At 42.9% G+C, this 18,800-nt stretch overlaps 3 protein-coding genes across 4 annotated transcripts in view; 1 reads left to right on the top strand and 2 right to left on the bottom strand.

Annotated features, from left to right (window-relative positions):
- LOC118421081 overlaps window positions 1–11,686 on the top strand; it is a gene marked incomplete in the record, with an annotated part of 17,528 nt that extends 5,842 nt beyond the window's left edge. Inside the window, 18 exon segments of the mRNA XM_035828238.1 lie at window positions 246–475; window positions 808–972; window positions 2,120–2,265; window positions 2,583–2,633; window positions 3,029–3,232; window positions 3,871–3,944; window positions 4,523–4,647; window positions 5,574–5,719; window positions 6,184–6,291; window positions 6,762–6,902; window positions 7,367–7,468; window positions 7,807–7,906; window positions 8,288–8,427; window positions 9,104–9,202; window positions 9,725–9,865; window positions 10,131–10,208; window positions 10,614–10,733; window positions 11,019–11,686. Coding sequence (XP_035684131.1) covers window positions 246–475; window positions 808–972; window positions 2,120–2,265; window positions 2,583–2,633; window positions 3,029–3,232; window positions 3,871–3,944; window positions 4,523–4,647; window positions 5,574–5,719; window positions 6,184–6,291; window positions 6,762–6,902; window positions 7,367–7,468; window positions 7,807–7,906; window positions 8,288–8,427; window positions 9,104–9,202; window positions 9,725–9,865; window positions 10,131–10,208; window positions 10,614–10,733; window positions 11,019–11,117 — 2,269 coding nt within the window.
- On the bottom strand, window positions 11,396–16,292 carry LOC118421083 (organic cation transporter protein-like). Of its 2 annotated transcripts, XM_035828242.1 has the most exons (8): window positions 16,058–16,292; window positions 15,122–15,276; window positions 14,643–14,811; window positions 14,214–14,444; window positions 13,694–13,908; window positions 12,690–12,798; window positions 12,276–12,485; window positions 11,396–12,147 (listed from the first exon to the last, which is right to left on the bottom strand). In XM_035828242.1, the coding sequence occupies exons 1-7, from the start codon at window positions 16,105–16,107 to the stop codon at window positions 12,401–12,403; spliced, it is 1,014 nt and encodes a 337-aa protein (XP_035684135.1). In that variant the 5' UTR covers window positions 16,108–16,292; the 3' UTR covers window positions 11,396–12,147; window positions 12,276–12,400. The 2 variants fall into 2 exon arrangements, with proteins under 2 accessions (XP_035684135.1, XP_035684134.1); XM_035828241.1 differs by lacking the exon at window positions 12,276–12,485 and having other exon boundaries at window positions 16,058–16,291.
- Window positions 16,293–16,714: 422 nt separating this feature from the next.
- Window positions 16,715–17,185, bottom strand: LOC118421084 (solute carrier family 22 member 21-like). The gene has a single exon (XM_035828243.1). The coding sequence runs from the start codon at window positions 17,181–17,183 to the stop codon at window positions 16,794–16,796; it is 390 nt and encodes a 129-aa protein (XP_035684136.1). The 5' UTR covers window positions 17,184–17,185; the 3' UTR covers window positions 16,715–16,793.
- Between the last annotated feature and the right edge of the window lie 1,615 nt (window positions 17,186–18,800).

The raw sequence follows: 18,800 nt of genomic DNA, 5'->3' as shown, positions 1-18,800 counted from the left end.
CATCCATCCATCCATCCATCCATCCATCCAGCCATCCAGCCAGCCAGCCAGCCAGCCAGCCAGCCAGCCAGCCAGCCATCCATCCATCCATCCATCCATCCATCCATCCATCCATCCATCCATCCATCCATCCATCCATCCATCCATCCATCCATCCATCCATCCATCCAACCTTCCATCAATCCACCTATCCATCTATCCAACCACAATTAGGTGATTTTATCGTGTCCCTTGTATTGCTCCAGGCCAGTGGACGGAAGGACCATGACCAAAGTGGCCATTTTCGCGATGACCGACCGAATTTTCGACCTCTACACGAAGGTGGAGGGTATCGAGAGAAGTGTAAAGTTGCGAGTACCTTCCTGCTTGCAGTCATTCAGTCCGGAGAACTGGGAAAAACTTGATACAAAACTCCCGAATGTCGACAGCTACGTCGATCTCACTAGAGCCGAGCCTGGTGAAAACTTCTGTAATGGTAGGAAAAATCCTGGTGCTATCTATCTCAATCTCTGAATCTCTCTCTCTCTCTCTCTCTCTCTCTCTCTCTCTCTCTGTGTGTGTGTGTGTGTGTGTGTGTGTGTGTGTGTGTGTGTGTGCGCGCGCTTGTTTGTCCTGGTGTGTACATGTGTTCGTGTGTTCGAAGTTATGTTCTGGGAACCAATGTCCTACTGGCAGTAAAATTAATACTATTGGACAGAACTAGTCAGAAATTCATTATTATGAGTAAAACAAAACATCAATCACAAAATCTGTAAGTATTTCAATGAGGTATGAGATCTTGCTTGTATATGATTTGTTTTTGTCTAGCACCACGTTGTCCATGGCCAGAGTACAAGGTGATACAGAAGTACGATAGCCCGATGGAGAAGCGAGAGTACCCCGGCTTGCCTCTCGTGTTCGCCGCCGCACCAACTTGTCATCTTGACGCTGCATACGGGATGGCCCAGCGCGCAATCTACGATAAACTCAACGGTAGGTCATCTGGGATATGTGTGATGTGTACATTACAAGGAAACATTTATTGAATGTTACGTGTATTCGGATAACGAAGTGTTCCTACGGTACAATTACTGACCGTCTGATCAGTGAATCATACAACCTGTGTCTATCCGTGGTCTATTTATATAGTACCAATGGAAAATCGGACAAAAAGTGGGTACTCTGAGAACCGGAAACTGAGCATAGCCTCCTATGCAGACTCCCTCTGGCTGCTTTTTTCACTTACAGTTTTCCGACTACATTTTATTACGGGCCATAATAAGAAAATAGCATGGGAGAGGGCTTTGCAATGGGCGTTAGGACCAGTTTTACATAATTTATGGTGTTGTATAATTTGCATTGATTATATCATGTTAGTTAGTCTAATCACACTTCCTACCACCCACAAGAAAGAACGTCAGCTGTCGACAAACCCGCTATGCCAACAAACTGGACATTCCCCGGTGAAGTGTAGAACTGAACGCTATAATACATCCTATAAGACTAGTGCCATTCCGTACATAGTTCGTCTACTCAACTGTCTAGATGCCCCCATGTCTTAATTCTGCCAGTATTGTACGCCACTAATTTCCGTTTAAATAATGGCTGGTCGATATCATGTATATATTTATATTTGTACCTATCTGATTTTATAAGTACTTCTATTTTAATGATTTGCCTTGTTGGACATTGATCGGATGCGTTTGTTTTATTGTGATATTGCAACTGCAATTCAACCGTTGGGCTGCGAATGTGGCGATATGTTTTTGCTCAATAAACAATTAAACAGTTGGTGATCTACCGAAATCATGCTACATGTGCAGCCACATTCCAAACCAGGGCCCGACCGGGATGTTTGCGTTAACCAAAAATAAAGTATCAAGGAAAATACACAAATTATACTGATGGCCACATTGTTTTGCATCTTGTGTGCTTTGTTGTGTGTAACGATATAATTTTGTGTCCCGAAATCTGGCCGGCCGGGGCCCGAACTATTAGTCAAAAGATAATCATCTATCAATCACAATTCCCAGGCGTGTGTAACGTTATGGGAAAATCCCGTCATTGGTTTGAAGTGTGCACAACTTGCATTTTTTGTGTGTACCCAATATCTGATAATGCTGCCCATGACTTTCCACAGCTTCTGGCCTCGTGAAGGGGAAGCCTTTCCGACTGTTTGACTCGGCAATGGGACGGATATACCAGAAACAGCCAGGAGAGGACGAGTGCAACAAAGTTTTCGTGCAATCCATTCTTGTCCCGGAAGACGTGCTTGCATCGGAAAAGGTTTGGCTCCTAAAACCTTTATTAAGTTATGATCATCCATTTATTTAGTGAATATGCGTCTGTATGTACGACGTATGTATGTATGTATGTATGTATGTATGTGTACGTGTGTGTGTGTGTGTGTTTGTGTGTGTGTGTGTGTGTGTGTGTGTGTGTGTGTGTGTGTGTGTGTGTGTGTGTGTGTGAGGGAGAGAGAGAGGGGGGGAGTGTGAGTGTGTGCGCCCGTGCGTTCGCGCGTAATTTTGTGTGTCTTTTTAGTTTGATCTGGAAATGTCATTTCTAATAAATGTTGATAAGTATTTTTCTTTTTATTCTAGCTTCCCGACTTTTTGGGACAAGAACCATTTGACGACGACATCATGATGGACGTGAGTAGATCTACGATATAGGTATAATTTCCTGTCATGGTCTCGGATATTTTCATCATCTACTTCTGTTTGTCCCCTGTAGATGGAGCTTATTATTTGCAATGCTTTACAGTTGAGCAAAGTGGGATCTTGAAGATTATTTTGCTTTATTCAGAGATCGATACTTGTTACCACGCAAGACCTTAATCCTTGTAATACCATGCTAGTACACGACACAAATATACGGTTCAAATATCATAATATTGAAGGCTTATATAACTAATTCATTGATCATACTACGTCGTGAGCATTCATGCTTCTCTGTAAATAATCACTGAGACATTAAAGAATCATGACCTCCTACCACCATTTTAAGGAGTTATCTGACTTTTTCGCCTTTGGCTTTCGATGATTAGCTGAAGGTGTACCGGCGGAACTATCCCGGGCCTATAACAGGTTACGTGCGGCACTTTGGTGGCTTTGCTGATGAAGAGGAGATCTACCGCCAGGGCAAGGCGCTGAGGGAGGACCTGGACAGTCGCGGGTTGTGTTACCTGTACAATACGCTATACACTGTCGAGTACAACAGGGGGTCCCGCATGTTTGATCGCCACAATGAGGTACAAGCTCACCACCAAGTCACCATAGCTGGCTTCGGAAACCAGTACCAATTGATCAAAATACTGTCTGGTATATAATCAGATAACAGCCAAAAACGTCGAGCCTTGGAGACCTTTTTCTGAAGTTCTAAATAATGGTTTAAACTTTATGTGAGAACCGTCACATTTCTGTTTAAGTGCAGTAGCTGAAACACCTTTAGTGACGCCTATCTCTTCATGTGTCTCATAGACGTAATCATTTATTTGCAACATCGTGCCCGAAGGCTAATTGCTAACCTTCTCAAGTCCATAGAAAACGAAAGAACACATACCACTAGTGTCTAATTAACCGAAGTTGCATCGAGTATTTGGATTTAACACTTTTGTAAAATCTTAGCTTACCATTATTTTCAGACATTTGTTGACGACTTAAACTTTTCGTAACATGTGTGCTGGTGTGTTACGCCGAACGGCGGTTATACCGGCTATATAGATACAGATACAGAAACATATCTGTGCATCGGGATTATACAGACAGTTTTTTTGTGGCAAATGTTGTATTTACCTTGAAAGTCTAATCAAGTAAAGAAAATATTCTCCAATACACTAGCATCTATCTATAATTCTATACCAATTTTGTTGTATTTCTTTCATTCTAGGTCATGTTTTTGGCGTATGAGGCAGAGCAGTGTAAGCCTGAGAAAATTCTTCATCTTGAACCGCCCTCACACAGGTAAGATGGCAGGTAAATAGTTTCACCTGGTGGATAAATCATAAGTTCACGTTTTTTTTTTAGACAAAATCAATGTTTCCTTTTGACCTGGCGACGTTCCAGGGGGCACTGTCACCTCCCTCGGTACAATATACTAAACAGTCCTACTTCGCACTGCAGCTAACGTAAGTTGAAGGGGGGGGGGGGGGTTACAAACTCAGTGACGTTTGGGACCGCGCCCTTACTACTACAGCGACACCTAGCGGCAGGGCGATGTAGAACCGTTCAAGTATTGCTCTAAGGAAGGTGACAGGCGGTCCACCAAAATGTCGGCATGTGCAAGCAAACTCTGGCTATGTGTTAAGAACTTTGCTTGTAGAGGGTGAAGTGGTCACCAATGTTAAGATACAAAAGTAGGACGACGAATGAATGGATGAATGAATGAATGTGTGAATGAATGAATGCATTAATAAAAAATAATATCTATAATTAGTAAAGACGTTTTGTAAGAACAGCGAATGTCAAAAGGCGTTACCATTCCTAACCACTTCACCTTTTGAAAACTAACGCCACCATCTTTTCCCCCTCTGTTCATCTAGTGATGAAATGAAGCGCCGCGACCTGCTCTTTCCTTCCCTGGATGATCTGTGCCGGGACAACGAGTGTGCGGAAAGACAACCCGTCAGGAGGTTCGAGAACTTCATCGAGGAAAAAGTGGAGATACGTATGTGGCAATTCACTTTTCTTATAACCGCGCCTTTGTAGCTTATCTTCGTAGCTTATTGATATAGGAGTATGGCATATTCTTCGTCAGCCGTGATAGGATTTTCTAGTTTCTTTTCATTGAAGATGAATGTGGCAAATGTGTGATAAGCTGATATTCTATTACAAGCTGATTTGACGATGAAACAGCGAAAATATCTCACGCAACACGCTGGAAGACAGTCTGTATACAATTGGACATGTCCACATTGAGCATTTGTCTCACTCTAACAAGTTTTGAGGCTTGTGTCTTCCACACCGCATGGTAGCCTACGTACTCTATTTCAACTATGTACAATATGTGATTCATTGCACACAACCAATGCTTTTCACCTGGCGACCATGGACCGTCAGACAACCCCATCAGAGCCACACAGACTGCCTCTACTTCGCGCTGCCGCTAGGTGTCGCTGCAGTGGGAATGGTGCGGTCCCAGACGTGACTGAGCTTGTATCCTCCCTCACTTAAGGTGGACTCTAACTGCACTTGGGGCACCGGTGCGGCACTGCGGAGTTCATTCACTGCGGCACTGTTTTGTTATTTTCGCGATTTTTGATAATTAAGACATTGCGTAATACGTGAAAGTATGACTTAAAAGACAACAAAATACACAAAACGGAAGAAAATTAGTTTTTTATCTCTGAAATTCGTTGAATCATCTACGAACCCCGCAGTGCCGCACCGGTGCCCCGAGTGCAATGAGAGCGCACCTTTAGCTGCAGTGTGAAGTAGAAACAGTCAGTATTGCCATGAGGAAGGTGGAGGACGCTCCACCAGAACGTCGACAGAAGAAAAACATTGCAAAGAACTTAACTGGTGATATACCCACCTGATCCACTACTACAACTTATTCACAGAAACATGTATGTATATCTGTGTGCTTTTTAGCTGGCAGTTCTGTCTGCGCCAAACAAAAGTTCTGCAACAGTGTCCGCGAAGCGACTAAGCAAGCTGTCTCCAAGCTCCTGTCCTACTTCAACGGCTACAACAAGCAGCAACAAAGGATGGATATGCCAAGGCCACTGTTTCACTACGTGAGCAATAGTTCTGTTACTCCCATTAAAAGTGGAGGTATTGTTTTTGGTGTATCTGTCTGTGTGCAAGGAGGTTATATAGAGCCTAGCGTGTGTGGTACAGCGGTACTATAATAGCAAAACTTACGGTTTTCGAATCTTTTGTCCTGGACATACTATGGTCTTGTTCCATTTTGTTCCATCATAATTTTGCTCTTCTGATATCAATTACGGTACTACATATACTTGCATTTCGACACATATTTGACGCATGTGACCTTCCAAAACGGATCTTTTTAGTTCAACCGACAGTGCAAAACGATGCTCACTTGTTCAAATCAATTCGTACCCTGCTGTTACATCTTTTGCAGGTATTGCCTTTTCAGTAACTTATGTTCTGTTCTGTAGACCCCCCCCACCCCAAACAGTTTACAAATATAATGACTGCAAACCCGTTTTCTCTGACTCCTCTGTATGTTTCCCAGATCAACTTGACGAGTATTGGGAAACCAGGGTGCAACAAGGAGATGATGACGTGCAGTTTTGTTCCCAAGCGTTTCGCAGCAGATCCTCCGGCACCCGTGGGCAAAGATGTACGTAAAACACGAACCATGTTGGGTAGATTATCATAGACCCATGGTTAGTTAGACATATTATAGGTCTGCAAAGATGTACGTAAAACCTGAACCATGTTGGTTAGATATACTGAGTATCATACATCCATGACCATGGTCAGTTATATATATCATAGGTCTGCGCCTATGATGTACGTAAAACACGAACCATATTTGTTAGATATATTATGGATCTGCAAAGATGTACATAAAACCCGAACCATGGTTATTTAGAATTGCCATAGATCAGAGGAACGAAAGAAGCCATGTCTACTACACAAACTATGTTGTTTGTCTAAAATGAGTTCAATGTAGTATTTGTCTGATTGCAGGAGTTAGTTGGATCTGAAGACTGAGAGAATCACACTGTAGTCGAAAGTACAGATGAGTCTAATTTTTGGTTAGAGAACAGTTTATTTCATCTTAACAGCCATTCTCTTGTTTGACAGGTCATAATGTACGGAGCCACGGAACTGAACGGTTACGTCATGCCTTTCGGGGACTTAAACGACGACCAGATCATCAGTACTATGATAGGATTCAACAAAACATTGGCTGGTCTGGAGAAGTTTGGTATAGAGTACGATAAGGTGAGTCTTGTGGTTTTATTAGTACAAAATAACTCTTACCATGTCCTTATTATGTCCGTATATGTCCTAATGTGTTTAGATGATCCTATATCTTCCATAGGCTAGACACTAGTATAGAGATGTGTACATGTGAGTAGGATCTATGAAGAAAAGAAGGAACTTCTACTGCGCTGGAATGAATTAGTTTTGAGGTATACCGTAAGTCCAAATATTGGTATTCGGGTCAAATTCCAAATTGTTGTCGCTGGGTAAATATAAAGTTTTAACATAAACATAAATAGATGGAAATTTACATGATTAATTATGTAAATCTGCGTGATTGATGAGAACATGCTATAATTCTATTGTGGTAAATGTAAATGTAATTTCATACTTGTGTCATTTACGCAAATGAAGATCTTATTTTCATACATGATGTCCTCTTCGTACGAGACAATAAAACAAATCTTTCTTCATCTCCACAGCTGACTTTCGGAATTATGGAGTATTTTGCAGAAGATGAAGGGTTTGAGCACAATGCACTCTTTGTTCCCAAACTGCAAAAAGGCATCGTTGTTGCTGAAGAGGTAACATTTATATCTGAATACAATAATCTATAGATGTTATTCATTAACACTGCGCCTTTTGTATTGAAAGAAATGTGCATTGTTCACGAATGAAATATCAAAGACTATGATGGTAGGACTGATCTTTTAAGATAGAGTCAGTTGCTATCTCAGGTTTTACTTGGAAGGAATAGCTTACCTATATGTTCAACAGTGTGTTATTCATTTCAAATACATGTATGTCTGTTAACGTTTTTTTTTAAATATGTATTCGAGCAGTCTCTTTCTCTTTTTACCAATGCCCAATGTAATTAGCCTTCGAGCACGAACTTGCAAATAAGCTTTCTTCCTCGATGCAGGGCAATCTTGTGGGACCAACAGACACCGGAAAGGGAAACCAAATACACACCTTTGTACAGGACATGGGCGACAATATCCATGAAATCCAGATGATTCCCAGTGAGTTACATTTAGGGTTTTTTACCAGACGAAATGGCTTCATCATCATCACGGGCGAGTTGATGACATACAGCCGCTGTAACTAAGTCACATATGCAAGGATACGTTCATTGGCAAGTTAGAAGTCGGTAGAATGCGCAAAACATCATATGAATTTCACGTACTGTATCGATATTTCTTAATTAACAGTAACAAAATCTTGATAGGAATCTACTGAACAAATGTAATAGCTGCCGAAGTTTAGAGCTGTAGGATAGATTCTGCAAAGGCTCAAAGTGCGTCCTTATGAACCATCTAGCACCATAGTGACTTCTCTACTGTACAACACTTACATATGTGGCGCAGAAATTAACACATGATTCCTGATCTCTGTTTCCCCAGAGTTGTATGCTTGTGTAGAAATTGAGACGTGCAATAACCTGTACTCCCGCAAGGCTATGGTTGCTCTGCACGATTATTTCGGCGGCAACAATGATGGAAATGTGAATCTCGGACGCCCGTCTCATCTTTTCTACCACGTGGTTAGTGTTTGTTTCCACCCTTTATTCATCGAACCCACGCTATGCTCCTCTTTATCTCGAATTTCTTTCCCAAACATGTAAAGGAAATATGAAGGTTGGGCCTTGTTTGAAGACAATCGACAAGAACCTCTGCATTCTGTTGAGAATTCTCTCTGCCAGCTTCATTTTTCTTTGCAATGATGTTTTGAAAACATGTTAAATCAATTTATTTGGTAAGTAACTTTCATAAATGACATCAAGCCCTGCAGACTCCAAATCTAATGTGAGATGCACAAATTTGCCTAAAAGAAGCGATCAACTTTTAACAAGTCTTTTCATTCCTGCGTTCAAGTAGTGCAGATAGGGACACTAGTGTGGTAATTTAGCATCACTTACAACTACGCACAAGGCTACCGTACTGAGTGTCAGTTCTGTAACTACCGAACTAGTTTCACTTCCGTATAACTATATTCGTGAAGAAATATAATGTAACTAGTGTCACTTCTATAGATATACGTAAGACTACGTACCACTCGACATATGGCGTAAGATTATTGTATTGTACATGGCAAGTTATCTAATGCCTGTGTTGTGTAGCGTTGTGTGGTGTGGTGTCGTGTATGTTTATGTCTCTTTGTAGCTTTGTCTGTCTAGCATAGGCATGAATGTAATTTGTCAAATTGATATTATTCATCAGACTCAAAAGACAATTGAAGGCTGCTCATACGGACTGTCAGGCTGCTCAGCCATTCCAGAGGAACTCTATGAGAAGACACCAAAGCCTACCAACGAACGGGTTAGTTTCAACTCATTGTCCTTGGCTAGGGGATGGAGAGACATCTTACTAATTTTTCTGATACCGAAAACTAACCATAAGTAGTAAAATTGAGATCAGTTGCCACTGAATTAAAAATCAATGTGCAATGATTAGAAATTAATCTAACTGTGAAAAAGGGATGTCACGAGTCGTCGCTTTGCACCTCTTTGCGATGCTTTGCCAATTGCGTTTTTCAGATTAAAATATCGCAAGTTTCACCGTTTTGCGCCACTTTGCGAATGCATTCACAATTTGGCGCTGTCCGGTGAGATACCCACTTGACTAGAGGCACCATGCCCGAAGGTCAACCGCACCAGGCAGTAGTGTTCAGACACCAGTCGTCTGGATATGAAGCATCACGTAGCATCAATTTTCAGATGCTAGTAGTTCCCTTAGCGACGTAATTACAAACAAAGTATCTTTAATGTTGCTTAGTAAACTCTTTGCAATTGGGCACAGCGTATTTTATACACCACGTGTCTCTCTTTATTTTGAATCCAGGTGACAATCTTTAATGCTACCAGACTTCCCGGTCTCGGGTACGCTACTACTCTACCAGGCATGCCGGATGGAGAGAAGTTCGGCAATGCCTTTCAGAAATTGACAACAACGCTTGATAAAAAAGATCTGCTCGTTAGTGGGGTGAGATACATCTTTGGACTGTATGCCTGTCTGTTCAATAACTCTAAGTTGAATTGTTGTGTTGTGTTGCTTTAGATGCTTTAGATGCCTTTGCCACGCTGAGCATTTTCATTGCGACTACATACATGTTTATTAACTGTAATTATCTCCAATCTAACCCTAATGCCTTTGATAAAGTTACAGTTGTAATTACACGTATATGAGACGAAGCAATCGTTGTGAGGATGACGTGTTGATGATATCGTCTTCTCTTTCTTGGAAACAGTATGCAGGTTTCTTCTTCCGGGAAACTTATCCGTTCGACACAAGTGACGAGCCATGGTACATTGCCTACTGGAAGAAGGTAGGGTTGGAGTAAAAAATCATGAGGTAATGGGTATTCATCCAGAATTTGAGGGTGTCATGATATGTAAGAGAAAGAAGTGAAAAGTGGAGTGGTCGAAAAGCTCTCAATCCAGAAACCAGTTTTATACACCCAAAGGCCCGGTGCGCGATAGACATGCAATTGGATAGGCCACGCAAGACTTGATCTTTTCCATGGTGGAACAAGATTGTAAAAAAAAACAGGGACAGCAAAATTTCCATTGTATGGTATATCCATTAACACAACAGCCATCTGAATTTGTCTTTTTTTAGCTAACCAATGGACTCCCAAAATTGCAGGTCCAAGCTTTGTCGTCCAACCAAATATATATATCACTTTTAAAAAACACAGATCGTAACTTTTGTATGACATGTTGTTTGAAAGCGCGCGGAGTCTGGAAGTGAAGCGTCCGATGAAGAAGACACGGAGATGCCGACGGAAGGTCAGACCGAAGAGAAGACGGAGGACGAGAAAGGACAGGAGATGCCCACAGCAGTATCTGAAGTACGTATATAGAACTATGTATAACGGTTCAGTAATTATGGTCAACCATACCCTTTTCTCTATCTCTTTCTATATTTCAAAAGGCGCAGCTACTGCTATCATTTGGTTCCTCCGATTCTTGGAACAAAATGTCAAAATTCCTTCCGATGAATTACACATACAAAGTAGATAACTGTCTTTCTAGTCCACATTTCGCTCCGTTTAGGTACTTTTCACATGGACTATCTTATGTGCATGAAATGGTAGTACATGTATGGACACCCTGCATGTTTTATATCACCTCAGGCTTCCAACACTGCGATGCCCGACCAAGCTGACGACGCCGCAGTACCGGCGACAGAGGCGGCGGCCATGGGCAGTCCTGCCGCGACCGAGGAGAGATAAACACGGCGGAGATGGCGGGGCCAGAACTGGGCGTAACACAACGGAGATAGTGGGACCATAACTAGGCGTGCGCCAACGTAGACACCCTAGCGTTGTTAGTGGTTACAGCCCTAGTAAATTTTCACTGTACCGGTTTTCTTTCTATTCCCAAATTTGAAATATTTTATTGTTAGGATTGTTCATGATAACGGTAAATTATACAGGTATGATATCATTAGAATCGTTAGCTATCTGGGAAATATTTGAATATTAGTTAGCAAATTTGTGAAATTTGTTTCGATCGACTGACAACTGCATTTGACAAGCTACAATAATCATATCATCCTATCATAAACCAATGACTGAATTTTATCAACATTGATCATGATGTCCACCGATGCTGCTCGACCATACATATTAAAGGTATTGTAGTCAACTTCAGTATCATACAAAAATTGATTCACCTTTTCTTGGCTCTCAATGTTGCTAAGATAAAGATAATATGATGGTGTTATGAACTAGAATAGCCTTTTGAAAATGTTCATTTCTTACATGTGACTCAATAAATGCATCACTACCGGGAATCAAAACCGTCTACATGTTATTTTTCACCACCCCAGCACACCGTAAATATATTGCCATATTTTATTTTAAAAACACTTTTCATTTAAAAACACACACAAGCAAGCATGACTTATACAACACATACCACATACGCCGATACATTTTTGTATTCCAATGTAGTTGTTGTTCCTACTAAGACTAGTCATGCCAGCATTTTGTGTTGTATATATTCTATTCCCTGATTTCGATATTGACAAGCCACTGTATCAGCACAGATATCTTGGTTCGACGAACCGGCGCACTCTTGATTTCGGGTTGACATTGAGAGATGTGCCTGAATCGCCCAGTAGATTATCAAAACTCATCATGACAAAAATTGTCGCAGATCACGTGGCCACTAACAACAACAGGTCCGATATAGCCGAGGTCACGGTTGCTGTTGGGTTTGGTTCTGTTTTCTGTTGTGCCAATCTTTCTTTGCTGCTTTCTGTGGAGACAATTGTAAGAACAGAACATGATCAACATGGCATCCAAATTAAAAATGAAGCGATAGAAACATATCACGAAATTCTGCTTCAACCAAACACAATGAGTTTTGTCATCTAAAAATCCTACCTTCCCAACTTCTCGCCGTCTTCAAGTGTATCCGGCAAGGGGATTCCGAACGTCTCGGGAAGACTGAAGACTCCGGCCCCGCCGAGAGTGCAGAGTATCCCGAACGTGAGCATGGGGAGGGGCGGCTACACGTCCGCCAGCAGGGACACGAACGGGGACAGGATGCCGCCTGCACGGGACGACATGTTAGCCACGCCAACACCCATCGTCCTGAAGCAATATAAACTTGGAGTCCTGATCCTGATAAAGTCGCTCACCATTTCCAGGACTGTAATAGGACTGATTATAAACGTGTCCATCTTCAGAACTTCAACGCAGACAGGAGGAATGAGAAGGGGGCTGATATACTGTAAAGTACTGTATAAGTAAAATAGCGAATGTGACACCAAGTGCTTCACGACCAGACCGCCCTACCTGACTACGGTGGGGAAGACCTCCGGGGAGTACACGGTCAGGGTTGTGAAGGCGACGCCGATGGCACACCGACCGAGCAGGGAGATGTACCGGATAACATCCTGTCGTTCTGTAACACAATGACACTTCATTACACTCATATAATATGTATCCTCTAAATTTAATCTCCAGAAGTAATGTCATGTATTGAAACATTAGAAGTGGAAACGTTTGTAGATGGTATCGGTAAATGTTACTACCTACATGCAACAAGTCATGTTTTGCAAAAAGGAAGTGCCGAGTCGGACGTGCACTAGCCTGTGTTTACACAATCTCTCGCTGGCTGGGGTTATCCTTCATCCTAGGATTGATGTGTTCAAAAATTCGTATTTTCCCAGAACTATCGTAGAGTGGAATTTGTTATCACCGTGCACAGTAGGAGCATCTTCTCTGGATAGTTTCAAAGAACGCTTGCAGATAGATGTGCAAAAGTTAGGTGTGATGGGTCCTTCGGTGAAATATAACCAGCTGCTGCCGCGCCGCGTGCTGGTGTGTTAAACTGAAGGGCGGTTATACCGGCAGATACAGAGGTTAATTACCCCAGGGCGGCGGCAACTGTAGGGCCGGCCGCTAGGGGCGCGATTTTAGTCAGGCTACAGACATACACCACGTTCCACGTTCAGAGATTTCATAGTCACATAGGATAGCAGATAAGCTGTATAAAGGATATTTCCTATCACATACACTCATTGGAAATGATTAGTCCGTACAAGACCCCCGCCTGGTCCAATTAATCTCCTGGCAGATCTTGCTGTGGCTTGAAGATAGTATCATAAGCTTGGGAAGGAGTTTAGCCGGCAGAGGAGTTTTATTGGCCACAGCAATTGTCACGCCCGAAACTGCAAAAATAAAACAGCCCGTGAACTGCCCGGCAAGGTCACTTTTTTCTAAGCCTTATGATCCTAATCAACGCCTTGTTGAATATCGAAGGAAAACCGTGCGTCTTTAAAGTACCAGCGGCTCACCTGTTGGTGTTGCTGCTACTGCCAAACAGGCGGCTCCTGACAGGAACAGAAATCCACCAACCACAGGCCTCCTCCTCCACCTCTCCATGGCAACCAAGCCCACAAGGGACAGCCCGATTTCTAGCAGGGCGCCCAGGACGAAGTTCAAGTAGGGGTCACCGGCAAGGTCAGCAGAACCAATGATCAAGGCGTAGTACACAGCAACAGTGGCAAACCTAGCAAACACACAGCACATATAAATTATGACCTGTTCACGTATAATTTGTGCACATTTTCTGAGAAAAAGATCAGTATCCCTTATGATTAAAATTTTTTGAATACGTATGGCAACCCTGTGTTGGAATGTCTGACTTCAGATATCGTATTCGTAGTGTTCGACATATTGAAGTCACTAGCTTCAGAGGAACCTATGTTCGTACAAACCATCAGTTTGCTGTCAAGTGCGTATTGTTAGAAAATGCTGAATTAAAGAAAATTCACATTACTGGTTCTAATAGTATATGTATAATGTAAGTCTTACCAGACTAAAGACATCGTTACTGTGATCATCCTCAGACCAGGACCCCGGAACAGGTCCACCAGGTTGTACTTTGACTTTTCCCCAGGTTCTTTGTCCTTCAGTTTAGTGACTTTTTCGTAAACCTCATCTGGTATGGTAACCCTGTTGAACTTAGCTGCTTTCTGGAGGCTGATTTTGGCTTGCTTGGTCCGGTTGTTGCTCAGAAGCCATCTTGGCGATTCTGGGAGAAGCCTGCATGTGGCAGTTTACAGAAAGATAACTCGTGCTTCATTGTAACTTCGTTTTGATTGGACATTTCTATTTAGCAAAGTTTTTTTTTTAATTGCACATGATAAAATGCAACTTCACATGTCAGGCACTTGCAAGTTTAACCACTCCGCATGGCGGCTATGATAAGTATTCTAAACAACGGTTCCAAGTAAAACGTACCACCAGTACGAGAGGAGCGGCGCTGACATAACTGCCAAGGCCAGCTGGAGACTCCACCAATCACGCAAGAAGTACGCAAGACCTCCGAGAAACACAGTTCCAACGGCCCAGCTTAGCGAAATTGTCATTCCCACCACATTCCGCTTGGAGGAGCCGATGACTTCTATGGCTGGAGACCAAATATGGGAAGACATTTTCTGTCAATAGTTGCAGTTTTATGACTGTTATCTCACTTGACTGTTCTAAATTGTCCTAAGTGTTCCCCGTGGGTAGGTCACAGCGTCTGTTTGCTACCGGTCATTTATTTTAAGTCCGACATAATTCAACCAGGTGCCCGCAAGATGTCCCAAGGGGCCACGGAGGGGTCACCTTCGAAAGTGCCCCAAAACAGTCCGTGAACTGCCCGGCAGGGTCCTTTAAGTGTTTTTTCCAATTTGGACCTAAACCCTAACGAGGGGAGATGAAAACCAAACTTATACCTAGGGTTAAGCCGACGTAGAAGAGACCGTTGGCAGCCCCGCCGGCAAGCAGGCGGAGAACCAGTAAGGCGACGTAATCTGTGGTGAAGGCAGCAGCCAGTCCTGAACCCATCTGCAGCACGATACAGGCTACAACTGTGGGACGGCGCCCAAACCTGACAAAACACACAAAACATGGTGGCATTGCTTTCAGTGACTGGTTTCAGGTAGAATGTTTTAGCTAGTAACTCGCAGTCGAAAGTGAGATTGACATTGACCTCCAAGTAGATGTTCGCGCTGCCTTGTGCGTTGTTTTCAGCGCTTTGTGCGCCTCAGCGAAATTGGTTAACGTTACTAGAGAAACGTCCAATGTGCGGAAAAACAAACGCACGAAACAATTGAAAGGGACAGAAAGGACAGAGATTAATCAGGCACCAAGATGACAAAGCCTCAAGCCTCATTCAGTTGACGAGATAATTATCATGTAACCCCGTTTCTGTTGACACGAAAGAAAAGTACCCGATACCCCAGGGCTATCAGTACCTCCCGGTCAGTGAACTCTGGCAAAGTTGAATGACCTCATAAGACCTTGAGTACAACCCCAAAAAGAGAGTCGCGAGTCATGGCCATGTCATGGCTTAATATTGTTTCCATAACAAAGATGTAATGTTATATTGTGTTGACAGTTGACAGACATGTCCACATACCACAACTATGACACATGTGGTTCGTAACTTCTGTACGCCGTACGTGTTGATGGCATATGTAGCACTTTGTTTGTAGTGGGAAATAGCAAGGTAAACGTTCCGGGACACTGGCCGCGGGACACAGGATGTTACTATGTGTCACGTGCACCTTCTTTCCGACATATGTTTGGCCTGAACAAGACGAAAAATAGCAAGACGGGTGGAAACGATTGATTCCTCTCAAATGAAAGGGACGATAACGATTGTGTACCTATCTGATGTCGTTCCTGAGATGAGTCCCCCAGCGCTCACCCCCACCATGAAGATGGACTGTCCAAGTTCCTTTAACCAGTGTCGCTCACACACCAGGTCGTACTTGAAGAAGGCAAATTACAAATGAACAACTTGAATAATAGTTTGCTTTGAAAACTTCTAGCGTAATTATAGATTTTTCCATCACCTGCAGCTGTGCTCACAATGAACGGAAGAACATTGAACTTAATATTCTTAGCTCAAAAAAGAGAAAACAATCGTGAAGATGTTCAGCTGTACATGCTGTAACATAATGTTCTGTATACACATGCAAACTGTCTGTGCCTGCATCTATATAGCCAGTACAATCACACTTCGGTGTAACACACCTGCTTCGGCAGGCACGCGGCATGGCAGCGGCTGGTTATGGTACACTGAACGACCTCATTTACATATCTAACTGCACCTGTTGTTAGATGCGCTCCGTTCTTGGTTAAATGCAGCTAAAAGCTATCTTTAAACAACAACGCAGCGCAGCTACAAATGCATCTGATGCAGGACGCCACTGAATAGTGTAGTGTGAGCGTCGATGAAGGCTAGACATTCACTGACACGTAATAAGACACACAAGGTAACCTTTAAGCAACTATTTCTGCATCATCAGTGTACAGAAATACACTTCGTAGGCACGCTTGTGACCTAACCAATACCAAGCTATCGCGTTTCTATATCTTTGCCTCGCTAAGCCTCATTCTTTAGTAATCGTGAGATACCATCGTACTTACGTCTGTAACTACAGTGCTGCGATACACGCTCTGGTCGTACTCCCAACCGTCGCTACATCTCACTGTTTGGTTACTCCCCGCGGATGTTCTATTGTACATCAGACAAGAGCTGTACCTCCACGTGCCGTCCACGTTTTCCATGGGAACGCTCAAGTTGAGCCTCTCGGAAGGGTGGCCGTACATCGCCGAGGAGTCGTTCTGGTAGAGGCGGCAGTGATGCGCCGGTGTGGCCGCTAGGAAAGCCTGGGCGAACATGGTTGCCCCGACAGACGGACCGACCAGGACGATAAGCAGAGCTGCCAGTTTCTGGTACCTGCCGAACTCACCGAGGTACTGTCGCAATACATCTTCGTACTCCATGATCACACATATACTAGTAACATGCATTGGCATAATACCGGTCATAAGCCTTATACCGGTCGATTAAAAATAGTGGAACTTAAAGAGATCTACACATGCAACAATAGTTATTTCTGAGGTATGCACACTTCAGACATCTAGGTGTCCAATACATAATTTACAAAGCATCGATAACAATGCATTCGAAGACAACAAGGCCAAAAGTTTTCAGGTCATTTTCGGGGCAGGCGAGCTCGTCGTGGGACAAACACACTGTCACGTTCATCGCCAGATTTGTAGATAATAATCACATGTGCTCACGGCACAAGACGAGCATGATTCAACAGCAATCTTGAATTTCTTTTGGTGACCTACAACTCATGTAAAAGTGTGAGGAACCGTTGCATAATAGCCCGGATCTACGGTTGAATGGGTCAAATTGAACGTACGCCGCCATTTTCCCGCCATTTTTAATGCTACGGCCAGCAGTAAAGTTTTACGTCATAGCGGTTGTGACGGACCAAAATTAAATGAAAATTCTTGTCAGTATACGCCCATTTTCTCATGACTTTTTGTATGCTCATGCAGATTTTTGTTTTGTGCAACTACTAACAGGAAAGAAAGGAACAACAGAGGATGAATAAAGGTACATAGCGGCAGTTAATTGTGCCGTGTTTCGTTCGACCGGTATAGTGCACCCCCTTCCAACCACACGCCCGTTCTCCGTGCAATTCCGCGGTGTGTTCCAATTACGATATTATGTTTTTAGCAGGACCAGAGAGACAAAATAATTTACACAGAAGAAGTGGCAAAGGTAAGCTGTAACAGCAACATGTAACTGGAGAAAATGATGCGTTGATCATTTGCCAAATTAGCATTGCTTGAGAAATTGCAGTAAACCGACCGGTATTATGCCAATGGATGTTATATCAAGGCAGTGTTAAAGTGTTTAAACCTGAGCAATCTCCGATGTATGCACACCTCAGCTACCCAGGTGTAATTGGATATTCATGAAGAGGTCGCGATAACCTTTCGAGAATGTCGAGGTTAAAGTTTATGTCCCTTTATCGGGACCGCGGCCCCTGAAGACAATACAGTCACTTTCGGAGAGTTTTACAGACTTATTAACATCACACTGTATCATATATAATCATAATTTTGCCGCCATTCTGTATTCCGTATGAATGTATAACTTTATCTAGTGTCCTACTTTGCGAGTGTACAGAAAGTGCGAACAAAATGGAAACCGTACTTTATTTGCGGTTAGTCCAACAGTTTCCTTACGGTTGTCTTTTACAATATCCCTCTTCTATCTATCAAGAAGGTGAAACTACCCTGGGCCAAGGAGGGTTCAATCAGGACTTCCTTACATGTAATCTCGGAGCAGATATCGATCTCGACGGTGGTCAGGACAGTATCCATTGACCAGTTCATAGGCACAGGACAGGATCCATTCATCATACCAAACAATATCCATCCGGCCCTGTAGGTACTGGACAGGATCCATTCATCAATATCCAGCCGGATACTGTCCTGTCCGTTCGCAGATGTTACACTTGAGTTGCGCAGTGAAGGGCTAAAACGACTATGGTGCCTTAAAACGATTATGGTGCCTTGATATCCTCCTTTTTCTTGAAA

Source organism: Branchiostoma floridae, chromosome 8, assembly GCF_000003815.2.
Source record: "Branchiostoma floridae strain S238N-H82 chromosome 8, Bfl_VNyyK, whole genome shotgun sequence".
Lineage (NCBI taxonomy): Eukaryota > Metazoa > Chordata > Leptocardii > Amphioxiformes > Branchiostomatidae > Branchiostoma > Branchiostoma floridae.
Note: the sequence above shows the minus strand (reverse complement) of the source record. Positions and strands in the feature narration are given on the sequence as shown.